General features: G+C 38.0%; 2 protein-coding genes across 4 annotated transcripts; one reads left to right on the top strand and one right to left on the bottom strand.

The window, feature by feature from the left end:
• Positions 1 to 1,443: 1,443 nt before the first annotated feature.
• LOC149025989 (outer envelope membrane protein 7) lies at positions 1,444 to 2,140 on the top strand. Its single transcript, XM_089146210.1, has one exon. It carries the CDS (start codon positions 1,555 to 1,557, stop codon positions 1,798 to 1,800), a length of 246 nt encoding a protein of 81 aa, XP_089002336.1. The 5' UTR covers positions 1,444 to 1,554; the 3' UTR covers positions 1,801 to 2,140.
• On the bottom strand, positions 2,056 to 16,897 carry LOC149025990 (fanconi anemia group D2 protein). Of its 3 annotated transcripts, none has more exons than XM_089146208.1 (31): positions 16,424 to 16,897; positions 15,910 to 16,345; positions 15,538 to 15,792; positions 15,246 to 15,458; positions 14,934 to 15,065; positions 14,705 to 14,834; positions 14,397 to 14,623; positions 14,152 to 14,256; positions 13,845 to 13,987; positions 13,629 to 13,723; positions 13,438 to 13,516; positions 13,288 to 13,339; positions 13,100 to 13,180; positions 10,762 to 10,857; positions 10,552 to 10,655; positions 8,308 to 8,785; positions 5,720 to 5,755; positions 5,412 to 5,616; positions 4,855 to 4,988; positions 4,535 to 4,718; positions 4,217 to 4,449; positions 3,967 to 4,062; positions 3,621 to 3,713; positions 3,500 to 3,532; positions 3,279 to 3,413; positions 3,080 to 3,140; positions 2,955 to 3,010; positions 2,802 to 2,858; positions 2,606 to 2,726; positions 2,222 to 2,453; positions 2,056 to 2,126 (listed from the first exon to the last, which is right to left on the bottom strand). In XM_089146208.1, the coding sequence occupies exons 1-30, from the start codon at positions 16,786 to 16,788 to the stop codon at positions 2,254 to 2,256; spliced, it is 4,635 nt and encodes a 1,544-aa protein (XP_089002334.1). In that variant the 5' UTR covers positions 16,789 to 16,897; the 3' UTR covers positions 2,056 to 2,126; positions 2,222 to 2,253. The 3 variants fall into 3 exon arrangements, with proteins under 3 accessions (XP_089002334.1, XP_089002333.1, XP_089002335.1); XM_089146209.1 differs by lacking the exon at positions 2,056 to 2,126 and having other exon boundaries at positions 2,157 to 2,453; positions 14,397 to 14,495; positions 14,577 to 14,623; XM_089146207.1 differs by lacking the exon at positions 2,056 to 2,126 and having other exon boundaries at positions 2,156 to 2,453.
• Between the last annotated feature and the right edge of the window lie 155 nt (positions 16,898 to 17,052).

The following is a 17,052-nucleotide window of genomic DNA, read 5'->3' on the forward strand; positions in this document are numbered from 1 at the left end:
TTATGCGTGTGTAGTTGACCGTTGGTTAGTTCAATTCATTATGATTTTGTAAAAGTATTTAATAAGGGTGTTGTACCTGGTATGTGTTTAATTCAAGATAAAGAAAATAAATTGACTCACGGGTGCTGGTAGACGTCGTTTTCTTCTTTAAAAATGAATTTAATGTTTTTTTTTAAAAATTTGTTTTTCTCTTGTTCCGAAAGACTGAAACTTAGATTCTGAAAATTTAATCTAAAATAAAGATACCATAAAGGTTGCTCATTTCACAATAATCCATATTTTTTAAGTGAAATCTATGTTTATGATGTTTGATCATGTTGAAGTTAGGTTTGTTCCTAGATCAGGAAATTTGTGAAGCAAACTTTTTTGCTGGAGGATCTAAACAGCTTGCTATTTCTAAAGTATGGTTGCGGGATCCACCTTTATGTCAGAATGGTCAATGTGAGATGATTTTTTGGTTAAAAAATAAAAGTAAAAGTCATAGGTTCAAATCTTTGATCATATATTTCAAGTATATATAAAAATTATTTTGAAAATATAATGCTGTAAAGTTGAGATAGTAATCACCAGGGGTGGTGGTCTAGTGGTTCTAAGCTCACTCCCAAGTGATTTGGTAAACCTCATGTTCCAGGTTCCTCTATTTCTTGCATTGGACAATTGTGTTCTCTTTAGCTTGGGCACGAGTGCTACCAGTTTCTGTGGACTATACTAGGCCTTCGGTGGAGCTCCGCTTACGGGGTTAGTACTTGAGTTGGTAGTACACAGGGCTAATGCTTACATAAGTCACACTCAATAAAAGGTCCGAACATTGCGTAGTGGGGGGGCGCTAGGTCACTGCTATTGCATCCCCTCTTTTGTTTACAAAAAAAAAAAATGTTGAACTACAATCTTAAATAATGAGTGAAAAAAAAATTGAGCTATCTCTTAGGTCATGGGTTTGAGACTCAGTATCATTTATATACCAGTCCTAACCTACCTCAACCCCCCAATATAAAACAATTAATTTCTATAAAAAATATAGGAGAAATTACATATAAATCTCTTTTATTTACAATCAATTACATCTACTACCTCTTAAAAAAATCAATTATAAATACCATTACTCTTAAGAATTGAAAACTATATATGAATAAACAGTAGGATATATGTAATTAATTTTTTTCAAGAATAGTAAATATAATAGATTGCAAACCGATGAGCTATATTTGTGGAAAAAAATCAGCTATTGACTTTTGCTAACTGAGTTAATCCGTCAAGTTTGAAAGCTCCGATTTAGAATCAACTATTCAAACCCTAAAAAAATAAACAAATAAAACAGACTTCTACACGTGTCACAATAAATGCCCTTCAGATCTGATCGGACGACCTAGATGAATCCACCAAACAAATTTTTTTTAAAAAGCACTTGATTCAGCATGGCCCATCCTACAGTGTGGGTGCCCATCCTTTATTACCGAGGGTGTGAAGGAAGGGGAGAAGGGAGGGAGAAAGGCGTACAGCAGAGAATAACGATCAGAGTACAGGCGTTCATCATTTCAGGCATCATCTGAGATAATGGCCGCAATCACCACTGCAGCTATCGCCATTGCTGGACTGATTCTTGGCTGGATTACCATTGAAATGGCCTGCAAGCCCTGCCTCGAAAAGGGGCGAGAAGCCATTGATCGTTCTCTCAATCCCGATTACGATCCTGATGAAGACAACGCCAGGAACTCAGTTCGCACTCCTTTCGTTTCCAACCCCACTCCCGATCCAGATCCTGTTGATGTTGCTTCTTCCACCACTGTCAAGGTTGTTTGAATAGAGTTTGTTTAATTCCTTTTTTGGATTGGTCGGTACCAGTAATACATTACTTTGGTAAATAGACGTTCTGTGTACTCTTAACGTTTGTGTCAATGTTTCCAATTCCCTTCTCAAAGAAATTTGATTTTCCTTGTTATAAACTGGTGAAATGAGGATTGATTAAGATTGTCTCAAGTTATATCGGGTTTCGTTTTTCAATGTAGTGTGTATTAGTGATACCCTAATTAGCTATAAATATTGATGATGTTTTGGGATCCCAATCCTGTGTCGTATTAATGCTTCCTTCAAGGCACTGAAGGATATCAGCAGATCATACTTCACTCCTGCAATCGGCAAAGCAGGTGTTAAGCAAGCAACCATACTAAAACCTTTGACGTATTATATTGAATATTAACTTGTTTTTGTTTGTGGAACTAACAAACTTGCACAGTTGCACTACGGTTTTCATAACTATGCACTTGATTCAGCTTCTCCATCGCATTCGCTGGAGGAAGCTTGAGCGTCAACATCAGCTTCCATATGCTCTGGTTCTTCATTATCATTATGAGCTTCCGTATGGTCTGGTTCTTCATTACCATTATCAGCTTCTTCATCCACAAATAACTGGGAGCTCACAATCTGACCCGACAAGTCCTTATGCTTTAGGTTGCCTGTCAAAGTAGGAGAGTGTAGTTAGCGTAGCAGGAGCAGCGTTTGTTGTCTTAATATGCTGCCTTCATGTTTTAGACATCGAATGCAAGACAACTAAAGGAAACACTGAAACTCAAAATCAGGATACTAAATCCACATATCATTGACATACCCATCCAAAATGAGCCACCGTTTGAGGTGTTATGGAGGAGAGCCTTGACCTGGAACAAGAAACGCTCTAAGGACCTTTTGGTAGCTGGAATTTTGGTGGTGATTGTAGTCTGTTTTAAGCCCTACACAGAATTATCATTTCCCAGGTTAGTTTGAAAATTCTGGTCTTACCCAAGTATATAGGACGCAACACCAACCTTGGCCTCAGAACAAAGGGTTTGTATTGTTCTTGTTGCTTTCTGAAGTTCTTTAACCTGGTTGAGATCAGATTCCAATAAATAGGTCAAAACTCTTTTAACCTTTTAAAAAACAAACGCACCACAGAAGGAACTTAGCTTATCCTCTCTCACCAGTTGGATTATAGTGTCATTTTGTGCTTGAAAATGAGTCTGCAGGAAATCAAAAACTGGAGAAATATAATCAGTACACAAAACAAATTGTAGGCATACTAGCATTCATAGAGTTAAATACCTACCTTTGAGGAAAGAATCAACAAACTTCCCAGCATATTTAACAGCCATTGCGTGGATTGTAACCTGGATCAATTGAAGATGTCAGCATTGTCTTTTTCTTTATCTTGAAATAACAGTTGTGTGCTGTAGAAAGTTATGCATATCTACCAAAAGATAATAACGATGATAAGACCAAAGTTTCACTTCCCCCCTCTTACAGACCTTTTCATGAGTTCTGCATATGTTGACTAATGATACAACGACATTTACAGAGTGGTGCAATCTCATTAACAGCGGTTTTACTGTTTCAAGCTGAACATCAGCTCTCTGTTTCTCTATCGAAACGACTTCTTTCACCTAAACATAAAGGACAAGAAATAAATAAAGTGATATTTTCTGTAGCATATTATTTTAGAAAAGTTTAATTACAGTTTTGCTGTTACCAATTTGTGCAGAACGACCAGATTCTCTTCATGCTGCACTTGCAAAAATCGTATCCATGAGAACATGAACATATTAAAAGAATGATGCTTTAAAGGCATTGCAAAGTACACAAAGCCTTACCAGTACTCTGTACCATATGACAAATGTTGTGGGGCACAATGTTGGAAAATTGTGAACAGTATCCTGTGTGCTTTTAGCTCTGCCAGAAGGCACCTGAAACAGAAACAAAAACTTCAGTCTCCTTTATCAATATTATTTGGTGTCCATGGAAGAAATTCTAATTGAATGCATGATTAAACTACCAAGCTGTATCAGAAAAGCTTCAATGCACCCCCCCCTGCATGATTAAACTACCAAGCTCCATCAGAAAAGCTTCAATGCACCCCCCCCCAACCCCACCCACACACACCAAAAGAAAAAAGAAAGAAAAAAAAAGATCCAACAACATGCATGAAAAGTAATCTACCTGAGGCAAGATGGAGCAGGCAAGTCCATCCAGTGTTTCAGAGGTGGACTCACTATTTTTCAAGTAGATTTGCAATAGTTTCTGAATAATTTCTCCCTGAAAAAGTGAGATATAAATCCGAATAAAGACAAATAAATAATGGCTTGATTGTGAGCAACATTCTAATAAGAAGAAAGAAAACATTATGTTGCCATCGAAATTAGTCTTAGGCTTTGGAAGAAAGGAAAGAAATCAAAATACATTATCTCACTTTATTTCTCCCGCCAATATCCAGACTATCATATTCCTGCTGATGCATTAGCAGCTTTTGAGCAGAACCTCCTAGTCTCTTGCTCAAGGCAGGCAAGACTCCTTGGACAAATTGTATATGTGTATGTTTCCCCTTCCCTTCCTGCGGCTTGTCCAAAAATGTATGGATTGACGTCACAATTGATTCAAGGGTAACTAATACTTCTGATGCAAGTGAAAATGAGAATGAAAGATCTGCATGAAGCAAACACTGTGAGATTCGTATGAAAAAATCAATAAGCTATCCCATGCATGTACCAAGGCAGAGAGAAAATTATACCATCACTATCCAAAACATCTTCAAATAGAGAATAAGCCCCACAATACAAGTAATCTATATTCCCAGGTGAAGGGATTGGTTGGACGCTTGAAAGTATGCTATCTGGTACTTTCACAGGCTGGAAGGCCCCAAGAAGATCTGAGAGAACTGCCTTCTCTGTCTTAATATCAGGAAGGTCAAGGATCTGCAATCAACGATACAGAAATGAAAGATTTATTCCAAAAGCAAGCAAAATAAGGGGCTCCAATGTCAACAACATTAGATACACTTTTTGAGTCTGAGAAAGAAAAAGTGAGAATTTGAGAACTCCAACTTTTTACCTTACTAAAACAGCAAAGGATTTCCCTAAAGACTGAACCAGCAACCGAGGAATTTAAAACCTCCAAATCAGGTATATCTGGGTTCCTAGCAGAAGTAGACTCTGCACTCCAATGTTCGTGGCAAGTTTCGGCACCTACAACATCATGAATTAGGGTCATGGAACTCTGGAATCAAAATTTGACTGTTTGTTTTGTGAGCACACGTACAAATATGCAAGTGCACTGTGTATGGTTGGTGCATCATGAATTCTTCAATGACCGAAACAAAAGGCTAAAATGTGATGTGGAAACCACCAAATGTCCCTTTCCCCCAACCAAAAAAAAGAGTTTTCTGAGCATATTTTATCATCTCCCCTGCGTTCCAACCAAAAGTGTATGACATTGTCATAATGCTTCAATAGTTCTCGAAATACTTACAATGTTTCTATCCAACTTCTGTAGTCTATATTCATCCAAAAACTAACTCTACCTCATACAATGGGAGGGGACTGGAATTTATCCCAACACTTCAGTTTATGAACTTCATAAACTCTGGAACTAACCAGCCCATAACTCACCTTTCTTCAGCATAGAAAGTGAAGCATCAAAATGTTTCCTGAGACTTGGAAATAGTGCTCTAATCTTGCTCACGAACTCACTTCCTGTAATCCTGCTCAAACCAGATGGGCCCCTCAAGCCTCCAAATTGAAATTGTTTGCTTGGAGCCATCAAAGAATCCAGCTTGTAGTGTAGATCTTGCAGAAGGTACAGATGCAGGGGTAACTAGTCCCAAAATCAACCATGAATCTCAAGAAAATTAGAAGGAGCACATCTATTAAGATTAAAGCTTTGCATCATAATTCCACATAAAAGTAAAACAATTTACCTCAGCAGAAGGATCTGCACAGCAAGAATTTTGGCACTGCACCAGCGAGAAACATTAAATTACTCCAGAAAAGTTGTGGAATCGATTAATCATAATCTAGCAAACAAAATTACAACTCCCTAAATAATTACATTGCAGTATCTGCATAACCAACCAATTATGTGATGCAGTGGTTCGACACTGCACCAGCGAGAAAATTAAATTACTCCAGAAAAGTTGTGGAATCGATTAATCATAATCTAGCAAACAAAATTACAACTCCCAAAATAATTACATTGCAGTATCTGCATAACCAACCAATTATGTGATGCAGTGGTTCAACGGATAGCAATTACATTTTAGTCCTTTTAGCCTCATGGAACTCTTGGCAAAAGCAGACATCTTATTTTCTTTACACATAGTAGAGTCACAAGGATAATATTTCTTTATAGAACTGCAAGCCTTAAATTGTTCTTTTTTGTTTTGGGGTGGTGGTGCCGGGGGGGGGGGGGGAGAGGGGATTATTGGGGTTTGTGACCAGTGCATCAGTGGGCTGGGAGAAGGTCCTCCAGCTTGCTCACTCTCAGTCATTGACTTCTGAGTGCATTTCATTTTCCTATTTCAAATGTCAGCAAGAATAAGCATCTTTATAAAATTCATTTATAAAAGTGATAGCATCTATGCTATCCAGAAAGGATTCAAAAGTACACAAGAGAACATAAATAACTAAGGTTTCAATAATGAGATATAAATATATCCATGCGCTTTAGGTAGAGATGGTAAATGAGATTCACAGAATGGGAACCCAAATAGTCTGTTCACATTAATGTATGTTTGAGAATTAATCAGGTTAATGCAAATGGTAAGATTCTGACTTCTTTATGCTAGAAACACTGTTAGCATTGAGACAACACCATCGCTATTATTCTTGCAACATTCACATAGCACGCTTTTCTGGACATCAAGAGCTTTGAGCCAGCATCATTGTAGCCGTTCCACTGCATAAATTTAGTTCCTGAGGTTTCTCATTGAAGCCCATACTACAGGATCAATTTAAGGCTGGAAGTCAAGTGGTAATAAAAAAAGGTTTCAACTTGGTCAAATTTAGGGAATGTTTAGACTTTCAGGTTGACCAAAGTCATAGTTATTTTATGCTGCTGGTTTTACCTGTTCCTTGACTGGAAAGATTGCAACTCTTCATGTGGACTGATGTGTACTGGAGGTAACTAAATCTTAGCCTAAGTTTATGTTTTTGGTGTACAGCTCATCTGAAGCATCTATGCATTTGATTGGCCTGATTTTACATATTGTGATCCGTTCATGGTGTGATACCTACTATACCATGTAACTCAGTGTACTGTTTTTCCAATTCTGAAAGGTAGTTTCTGTTTTTGCCCAATCGTTTGATCTTCATCTTAACTTGGGGGAATGAATTCCTCTTGGCTGTTTTTCTTACATCTGGTCTGAACATGGAATTAATCCAAATCCCAGGTTGGGTGTTATCTGTAGTGTTTAGCCTATTGGTTGTGACTACTGAGTGCTATACTGCTGCTGTGAGTGGGATATAGATACTAGTTGCTGTGGGAACTTGTCCTGTTAAGATATCTCACAACATTGAATGTTGACCAAAATCCATAGTAAAACATTAAGAAAATTGAGTAGATTTTTCCATTTTCACACAGCTAGAAAATATATAGTTTAAATGTTCTCCTCAGATTAAAAGATCTCTTGCAGAAAAAAAGAAGTATAGTTATAGACTTATAGTAGTAGTAACAACTACGACTTTGATGGAGATGATTGGAGAAAGTGGACCCATGTAGGCAACTGATTAGCTGAAATAAGGCTTGAGTTGAGTTAAGTTCCGAAGGATACCAAAAGATTTGTTTCCAGTGCTCAATAATGTCTCAATTGTGTAGATGTGCCACAACAACAAATGGTGCCAAAAATACTTGAGCACTCATTTGGTTTTGGTGAAAATAATGTGGTTGACCAGCCCCTCAAGCCTCTTCTGAACTGGCTGGTTATCCATCCTACCATCATTGGGATGGGACTCAAAAAGCTAGAGTCCCAATTCATAGTTATCAAGGCATCAACCAGGATGGCACTTTGAATGTCTTGGTTGCTTTTTTGGGGGTCATCATGTGTCCAGGTTCCCTCCAATGCCTTTGGTTGCCTATACTCCAGAGCCTTTGAGCTACTGATTATCCTCTTTTAACATACTGAGGATGTATAATCATGATTCACAAAAAAAAAAAAAAAAAGGACATAACAGGTTCATGAGGCTTGTGCCACAGCAAGGTCTGGGTAGGATCATATATAGACAGCTATACACTGCTTCACAGAGAAGCTGCTTCTGGACTGAACCAATGTCCACTAGGTCACAATAGAGCAACCTTAAGGTTGCACCATTGGCCAGTCCTCATGAGCATGCTTCATGCTTCTGGCTAAATTAAATCAAGTTCTGGTTTTCAAAGACTTCTCAAGAAGCATCAACATAGATAGTCATTACTGTTGAGGAGAATTTAGACTGGAACCATGTAAAAGACAGGAGAAATTATCTTATAAGGAAAATGCAGTTTGTTCATAGTAGTCAAGTGTGATTTATATACCTTTGCAAGGCTTAAGATGGACAGACAGTCGACCAGTAAAGGCCTGAATTTGAATCTTTGTACATTCAGAAACTTTGTAATGGCCGAAATCTCCATAACTGCTGGTTCATTAGTTTCATTGGTATGTTGTCCATGTTGAGATGCCTTCTCCACGTGTGACAGACTTAATGCACACTCACTCTGGACTTGCTGAGTAGTCACAGCTCCAGATTTTCTCAAGATATCAAGGATTGTAGGCTGCCTAAGCTTTCCATTAGGATCAGAACTCTCCACTGCCTGAGTCTTCTTTCTTTGTTTTCTCTTGTCATTTGATGAATCTCCCTCACACACTTTCTTTTGCTCCTTTTTCTTTTCCATATTCTGTTGATGGTTACGCTTATTCAAGAAAGATGACTCAGGATGCTCCACAGAAAGGTGCAGTTCAGGTAGATTTACGGGGTAAAACTTGAGGGAGGTATTCAACAAACTTTCCAGAAAACTGCATGAGTTAATCTCTTTCCATCAGTGCGAAGCATAAACATGAAAGCTCAACAAGATGAAATAATACCAGGACTAATTTACAGATGATTTGTATTAAACCTAGGGAGCTATTACTTAGAGCAATAGTAAAAGGTAAAGAAAATGCTCAAGTTTGAGTCTCAAGGGGATAGCCACTCTATGCAAAAAATGCCAAACAGTAGGAGTTAGGACCAATCCCATACTCCCAGCTCTCAAGACCCTGCATAAGTGGAAGTAACACTGAATGACGGTGGCCCCAGCCTAAAGTAGTCTCCCTTTCGATAGGGAGCGGATTTGTTTTGACACGACTTTTAGCAGAACTTCTACTTGTGTTTTAACTGGGAAGTCAATCTTCTGCCCCGTCTATCATATTTGGAACAAGCAAAACATCAGCAAATGGACCTCCAACTCCAGATCTCTTCATTAGGGTTGGGACTCCATCTCCTTTGAAATTAAAGGAAATCTTTCATTTTTGCAAATGTTTGTAGTGATTCTCCCAGGCATGTTTAGCCTTCTGGTGGAATAACACCCCCCTGCTCCCTTTAACCTCCCCTGTTTGAGGTAGGAACTCTTTGCCGTTTTCTCCTTTTGGAGGCAATTATTGTTCTTTTGCTTTTTTTTCTTAATGTAATTGTTCATTCACTTTAAAAAAAACACCAGATAATGATTCTTTTATATTCTCTAAGGCAACCTTAGAAGGAAGTGCTTACAATTGTTAGGTATACAGGTATTGGAGTATATACCACTGCAAAGCCAGAAAAGAAAAGAAAAAAATGAACTAAAGAACATTAAAAATGCCCAAGCTCCAAATCAAAACCATTCTAATTTTTAAATTCCAGGTTCCTTTTTCAGTTCACAGGAAAACAGCTGATAATTACTATTGCAGTATTTCTTTTCGTATCGAGGACAGTCATGAGATTTAAACTCCATCACAATGGTGACCTCTCAGAAATGGATCTGAATACTAAGGCTTATTATTCATCATCCTACAACTACTAAATGGGTCACTGTGCATCAAAAAATCTATAACTATGAATCAGATAATCCAAACTGAAAAATCTAACATATATTTAGATATTCAATCATACTACTATTGGCTTTTTTCTCTCTTTTTTATGAATATTCATGCTACTATTGTCATACTGTCTTTAGCAGCAAAATTGAAGAACACAATTCAAGGAACCGCAATGTTACAAAAAAGCAAAAGCAGTGAAACCCAGAAAAGTTACAAATTGCAAAATCAGCAGGAAATAAGGGTCTATTGCAACAAGGAACATATGTTCTAAAAAATTATAGCAGATATATCAAATTGTACGTGCATTAAAGATGAGACCAATATAAGACCACACATAAAATACTAGGAAATACCAAATACAATATATCTGTCAGCCTTCTAACGTGGAGATCAAAATTAGAAGCAGCATATAGATATTGTCTACAGAATAAAATTCAACAAAGCTCATGATGTAAATGTCATCTATGCATTAGTACTAAGCATACAATCATGCTGGCATATATTCATTGGTGATTAAAGTTTGAGGATTTAGACTTGAAATTTGTAATTTGTTCCAAGTTATTCCAAGATTTTACTGTGAATATGAATGAGAAACTTACTAAACTATTCCCTCCAGCTACGACAGTGAGAAACCCTATTCCCTAACTCAAAGAGAATCTAAAGCATGCTTGAAGTTCCCTAGGGATTGATTCTTCACAAATAATTAGGGGGCTAAGTACTAAAAAACTCACATCAGGTTCCTCAAGCGCTTCAATAATTTTGCAATTGTTTCCTCTCTTGTAGCCTGACTTGTGCTATTGACTCTACCGGCAACTTGTGTAGAGAAAGCATTAAGCTGCATTCCACAGTCAAAGTGTTAGAAACAATAGAATGGTAAGAAATGAAAAGAAGGAAAGACACTCTGCATCTATATAATGAAGCAAAGGCAGTTCCACACGCACCAGCTCTCTAATCCAACTAATGGCATAATAAAGAGATAGACACATTGCCTGCTTCTGCTTTCCTGTCAGCAACTGCCATCCAGATCCACCAAAATACTAACATTCACAGACCAAACAGATGTAAGTTGATAACTTTTGAACGCACATTATGTGCATAAGAGTGACTGTCCAAGTTCATGCACAAACCGCTAAACAGAAAAAAATGTTCACACTCTAAGGCTTAGGGCCTAGCAGAGTGGCAGAACTTCTTTGGTTCAGGGGAAAAATAGCAACAACCACAAGGTTATAAGAATTTACAGATAAAAATAAGAAAGGGTAGAAAAGGTTAGAAATTTGTATCTCAGAGGTCAAGATTCAGTGAAAAGAATAAGAAGTCTCATAAAACACAACCCATTATTCCATGACCTGACACTTTTCATTCCTCCTTTTTTCCTTTTTATCAGCTCATCACTACGACAAACGAATAAAGGTCCCGGGGGGAATTCTTCAGAAGAGGACTTGGCCATATGCTCAGGCTCAACATTGCTAACCTAGATCAAGGTCAACAACTGCTGAACAGCTGATGAACTAGCAAACCACAGGGTGGTCAGACCTGGGCTACATTATCAGATGGTATCCTGTGAGTAACCTGGTATTTAAACAGTCCAAACACATTTTGTATTTGGATCCTTAGTAGTATGCAACTATGACCAACTAAGGACACACCGATAGGTAATTAACGGGTAATCTTACTTTAGTAACTTCTATGACAAAAATGCTCTCATAAGAACCAAAACCTGCAAGAACTTATCGTCACTGTGCAGCTTCGCTTGCAGTGCTCATCTTCTTCATGGCAAGTGCAAGATTTCGCCATTTTACTGTGTAATTTCTAGACCCAAAAACCGAGCATGAAATCTGCTGATTCTATAATGGTGACCACTACCTGTCTTTCTCTTATGATAAGTTGGTACCTGAGGCTCTGAGCATGAGATTTCTTCAAGGAACATAAAACCTGAAAATAATCATCATAAAAAGCTCAGCTTGCTTTGGTCTCTTCAAATTGCATCTATAGGTAGTATCGCTGCCATTCTGGTGAGGTAGGTTAACCCTTTTTCTCCCCCTCTTCCTGCAAATCTGTATTCCTCTCCTGCACAACTCCACTTTTGCTACATTAGCTATTTTGGAAGTTGCACACTGTTCAAGTGGTAGTTCCACACACTTTTCCCATTCTTATTTGTCATCTTCTTCAAGCAAGCACAGAAATCTCATATTTTTGCTGTTTCTTTGAAGTCCATGTTCAGGTAGAGATTTGCATTTGTCAAAGAATGTGATATTACGATTCTGAGTGCAGAATTATTTATGGGTGTTTAACTTCTACCTTATTCCTTTGAAAATTGGATGTTGCTATCAATTTTAATGGACTCCTACATCTAGTCTTTAGATCTTTAGCAAGCGTTACTCTGTTATTCAGCTCCCATTGAACTGAATCCTGTCCAACATTAATTTAACCACGGGGTACTAACCAAGGAACTGGGTTTGCACAGAAAATTATATATGTGATTTGCCTTTCTACCAAATAGCCTAATTGGCAAATTCAAGGTTTAACATAGGAGAAAGGTTCTGAAGTAAGCCATTATCAGAGACTTGTGGGACAATTAGCCCTATCTCACACTCGACCAGATATTTCGCTGCAGTTTGTATGGTCAGTCAATTCATGCATTAACCCACACTATCCACACGGCCATTGTTCTTCACATTCTTCATTACTTGAAGTCAGCCCCAGATAAGGAGTACTTTTGTCCTCACATGATCATTTCCATGTTGAGGCCTACACTGATGCAGCCTGGTGAGGTTCATGCATTGTACTTTTGTTGGTTGAAATCAGGTCACTTGGCACGCAAAAACAGAACACCGCTGCAAGATCTAGTGTCAAAGCAGAGTTTCTGGCAATGCTGAAGGGATTTGTGATGTTACAGCTACGGGGTCTACTTGAAGACCTTGGTGTTTCAGATTCTCTTTCTGTGATGCTCTATTGTGACAGTCAACTGAGAACAGAGCAACTATAAGCACTGCTCACAACCCAGTAAAACATCATCAAATAAAACATGTGGTGATTGACAGTCACTTCATCAAATGAAATACAGAAAGTGGAGTAATCCGTAAATCTTTGTGAAGTCCGAAGACAGACTGATGAATTCACTAAGAAATTGCCTAGATGGCTATTTCTCTTCTGAGAATTTCACATGTTCAACACAAGATTGCAAAGTAAATACTCTGTAATGCTGAGCTGTAAAAGTCAAATATCCAGTGGTACAGAGTAACTTAACAGAACAAACAGATGAAAGCAATTAATAGCCACCTTAGGCGAAGGAAGTACAAAAGGGCACCCAAGAAGTGCATCAATCCCTCCAAGAGATCCCTGATTGGCCAACCTCTCAACCTTTTCATTAAAAGTGAAGCAATAATCAATGATAAATTTCAAATATGTGTTAAGCAATCTGTAGATAATTTCCCAAATGAAAGAGGCAAAATATACTAATTGCTTACAACAGAAAGTAAGAGAAATTTAGCTGGAAGAATTTGTATAGGTGATGTAGATCTGCATCCAAAGAAAAGCATTCTCAGGTCTTCCATCTTTAATGATTGAGCTAGTTTCACAGAAACAATGACACATGGAAGAGGCTAAGGAAGACATACTGAATCGAAGAAGAGACTAGTGGCAAGATATTCAAACAAATTGGGGATAGATCGTCATCTAAGTTCATCCATATTTCTCCTGAGAAAAGACATGGCAATAAATTCTTGTTAATTAAATATTTTAACTACTTTCAGAGTGATGAAAGGTTATATGTAGGCAGATTTTTGTTTATTCAGGTTTTCATACTTGCCTTCCAAACCACAATATGAATCCTTCACAGGCAATTGCCCTCCCTCAAGATCTGATAAAAACATGGACTCGAATTCTCCAACATGTTTGCCTATCCTAGAATATTAAGTTAACATTTACCCAGTGAACAAAAGCCAAAAAAAATACATATTTTTCAGTTAAATTGATATTTGAACTTTTCACTGAAAGTTCATTGAGGCTATTAAGAATACATCACCATTCCACAACTTCTGGCTGAAGAGGTGTACTTTCCAGTAGTGCAATCAGCTCATCATAAAAGAGGATCAGTGGCAAGGGAAGTGACTTGCAGGAGTCCATGGATGCTTTCAGGAGTTCCAGGGCATCCTCAGAATTTGTTTTCTGAAGCAGACATGAAAATGCAATACTGCAACAATGTTAAACTTCTCTACTTTAAAACTTAAAATGATTAGTAGTACATTTATACTAATGTCAGTTTCAACAAAAGTCAAGCAGTTAAGTAGAGCGCAATGAAAATCCAAATCCTAAACTAATCTAAGTCCTACCTGAGATGATGAAGAGTTAGAATTATCCGCATTACCAAGACAGGAAACTATCTTCAGAGTTCCAATTAATCCCATCTTCTTGTACTTCAAATCAGGATTACTAACCTGCCAAGTAAGAGCAAATACAAGCAAAAAAGATTGCATCACTAAAAGAATATTAATATACGGAATAGGAACCTACTTAACAGGAAAACACTCAAGATGGTGGATAATGTTTTTTCTCAATACCATATTTGTCCGTTTACCTGTTTGCGAACGATCATCAGAAGTTCATTTACAATGGAAGAGCCAGAATCTGCTGAAGATCTAGCTGACAGAACTAAGTAGCTGAAGACCTCGTAGACCTGTACTTTTGAAGTGGTGATAAAATAGCAATACAAAAGCATAAAATTACTAACTAAACGAACATGAAGAAGAGAATAAACCTTGCGCAATTTGTCAATATTAAATCCCTCCAAGTAATCCAAAATCCCTGAGAAGAAGAAAAAGAAAGGACATGAGTAAGCCAATAAAAGAATCACAATAAGTGGACTTGAATTGAAGAGAAGATTACCATTTATATAAGAGGAAAGAGGAATCAGTTCCTGTGCATATTTCAAGGCCAGCAGAACCATGGTATCCAGAGCGGAGGTCACTTCATAGCCAATGCCAGAGCCAATATGGGTAATTAAAGCACCTAGGATCTGTACAAAATACTTATTCCATGGATCCATAGACTGCCTATCTGAGAAATTAGAATCAACTGAAAAATGAACATTCATTTATTAGTTAGATGGGCTTACTTCTTGTCTTGAATAGTTGTCTGTGAACTCTTCAAAAAGAGATGTATACATATGCATGCCATACTCCCTCACTATCTGTTCTTTGCATGCCAATAGATACTCACACCAAGATAGGAAAGAGGGGAAGTAATCCTGAATGGGAATTCAATGCCAAATTTCTTAATATTATTACAAAATGAGAATCTGAAAATAAGGCACAACTCCTGGAAATATGTAATGACCTAACAGCAACATCTCAATGCACCCTAAGATTTGTGGACAAAATTTCATTTCCAAGTGAAAACTCCTCAAGGATGTGATAAAAATGCATACCTGTACCAAAACGGTGTGACCATCAATGCACTGATCAAACAAAGCCTCCTCTAAATGACCTTCAATAATTTTTGTTTTAATTATCTTAAGAACACTTCTTTGCAGGGAACCACCACCAGTGTATATAAGCATAAGCAACCAGATATCAATGACTTTGTGCTCTTTTGCTGTATCAAAGCACTTCAATTCTTTCAGGATCTCTTGACAAAGTAACTGCAACAAGAGCATCACCAGTATTTGAACAATGACAAAAACACAACAATTTAGACCAAACAAAAATTAAGGTAATTACGTTCTTGAAACGAAGACTTGATCTCAGGGCCTCAAGGATCAAACCCTCTGAGTTGTCTACAGGTGCTTTTCCTTTAAGTTTCTTGCCTCTTGCAGATCGAGAATCAGGCACACCTACAAATTTTAACTGTTCACGGATCTGTGAAATTATCCGCCTAACATTGCCTGGTGTTGCTGAAAGCATCAAGAACCTAAGTAGATATGGCATGTGTTCTGCATCTACGCTCCTAATACAAGACAGGGATATAGTAATCACCTTCAAAAAAAAGTATAATAAAACAAAATCCATTACTACAGATGAATTTATAACATTTGAAATAGTCAGCTTTAAAAAAAAAGTATAAATGAATGTGTATGAATAAGCAGAATATACCTGCTCTTGCAACTGATCATCCAAATGCAGATTTGAGAAGGAATCAAGAACAGGAACAATGACCGCAGAATCCTCCTGCAACATCTGCTCAAGAGCAGTAACCAACTTCTTATTATTCTGGTCTCCAACAATCTCTGGCAAGGATCCGATAATCTCTTTCTTAAGCCGCAGAGGACAGATTGAAAGCACTTCCAGCAACTTATCAGAAAAAGCTTCTGAATCGACAATGAAATCAAGCCACCTAAATTGATTGAGAATAAGCCTGGGCACATCATCCTCAAGTGAGGCAGCACAACTCATGTCCATATCGAAATATTCCGGAAGCTTCTCCACCAGCATTTGCTGGAGCTTCAACTGTAATGGCGCCACCAGCAAGAGAACTCGAACGAGACTTTCGCTTCGTGATGAACCATCACGAGATGCAGATATAAGAACCCTAGAAGCAAAGAAATAATGAATTAAGAGGAAAGTCGAAGTACGAGATGGAAATAACAAGATAGTTCTAGTAGCTCACCTTCGGAGATTTTCGGGGTTGGAGATATAGGAGTTGAAGCCGGAAAGAAAATCAGAAAGGAGAGACAAGTCGGAGGAGAAGCGTCGATCGAGAAGTCGACGGAACTTAAGAAGATCGGAGGGAAGACACGGAGGCCCGCCGGGGTTGTGGAGGGTGACTCCTGCGTCTGCAATTAGAGAAATCATCTTCTCGATTAGTTGAAAATCCTCGTTTTCTTTCTCTTTGCCGCTGGTTTTGCTCCTTTTAGCGGTGACGGTGCGGATGTTGTTCTCAGAGGAAGAAGAGGCTTTGAGAGGACCAACGCACGCGACCCCATTGGTGGCCGGCGGCCTCTTACGGGAAGAAATTTGGTGGAGGAACACCATGGAGTTGAGATTTGCCAATTACAAGAGAAGATGAGAGAAACTCGAATCACAGGAGAATGAGAATTGAGAAATTATAATGAGACGTTTCAGCTTTTGCTTCAACATCAACCCCGCCATTTTTCGAAATTTTTTGACGGATTGAAGTTCCACAAAAACCACAGGACTAGTACTGTGAAAATAAAAAGATAAATTATCTTCTTACCCCTGTACTTTACTTAATTTCTACAAAGCCCACTATAATCTTCGAACTCCTTCAATACACCT

Source organism: Hakea prostrata, chromosome 2 (genome assembly GCF_041222555.1).
Source record: "Hakea prostrata isolate BN-2017 chromosome 2, UWA_Hpros_2, whole genome shotgun sequence".
Lineage (NCBI taxonomy): Eukaryota > Viridiplantae > Streptophyta > Magnoliopsida > Proteales > Proteaceae > Hakea > Hakea prostrata.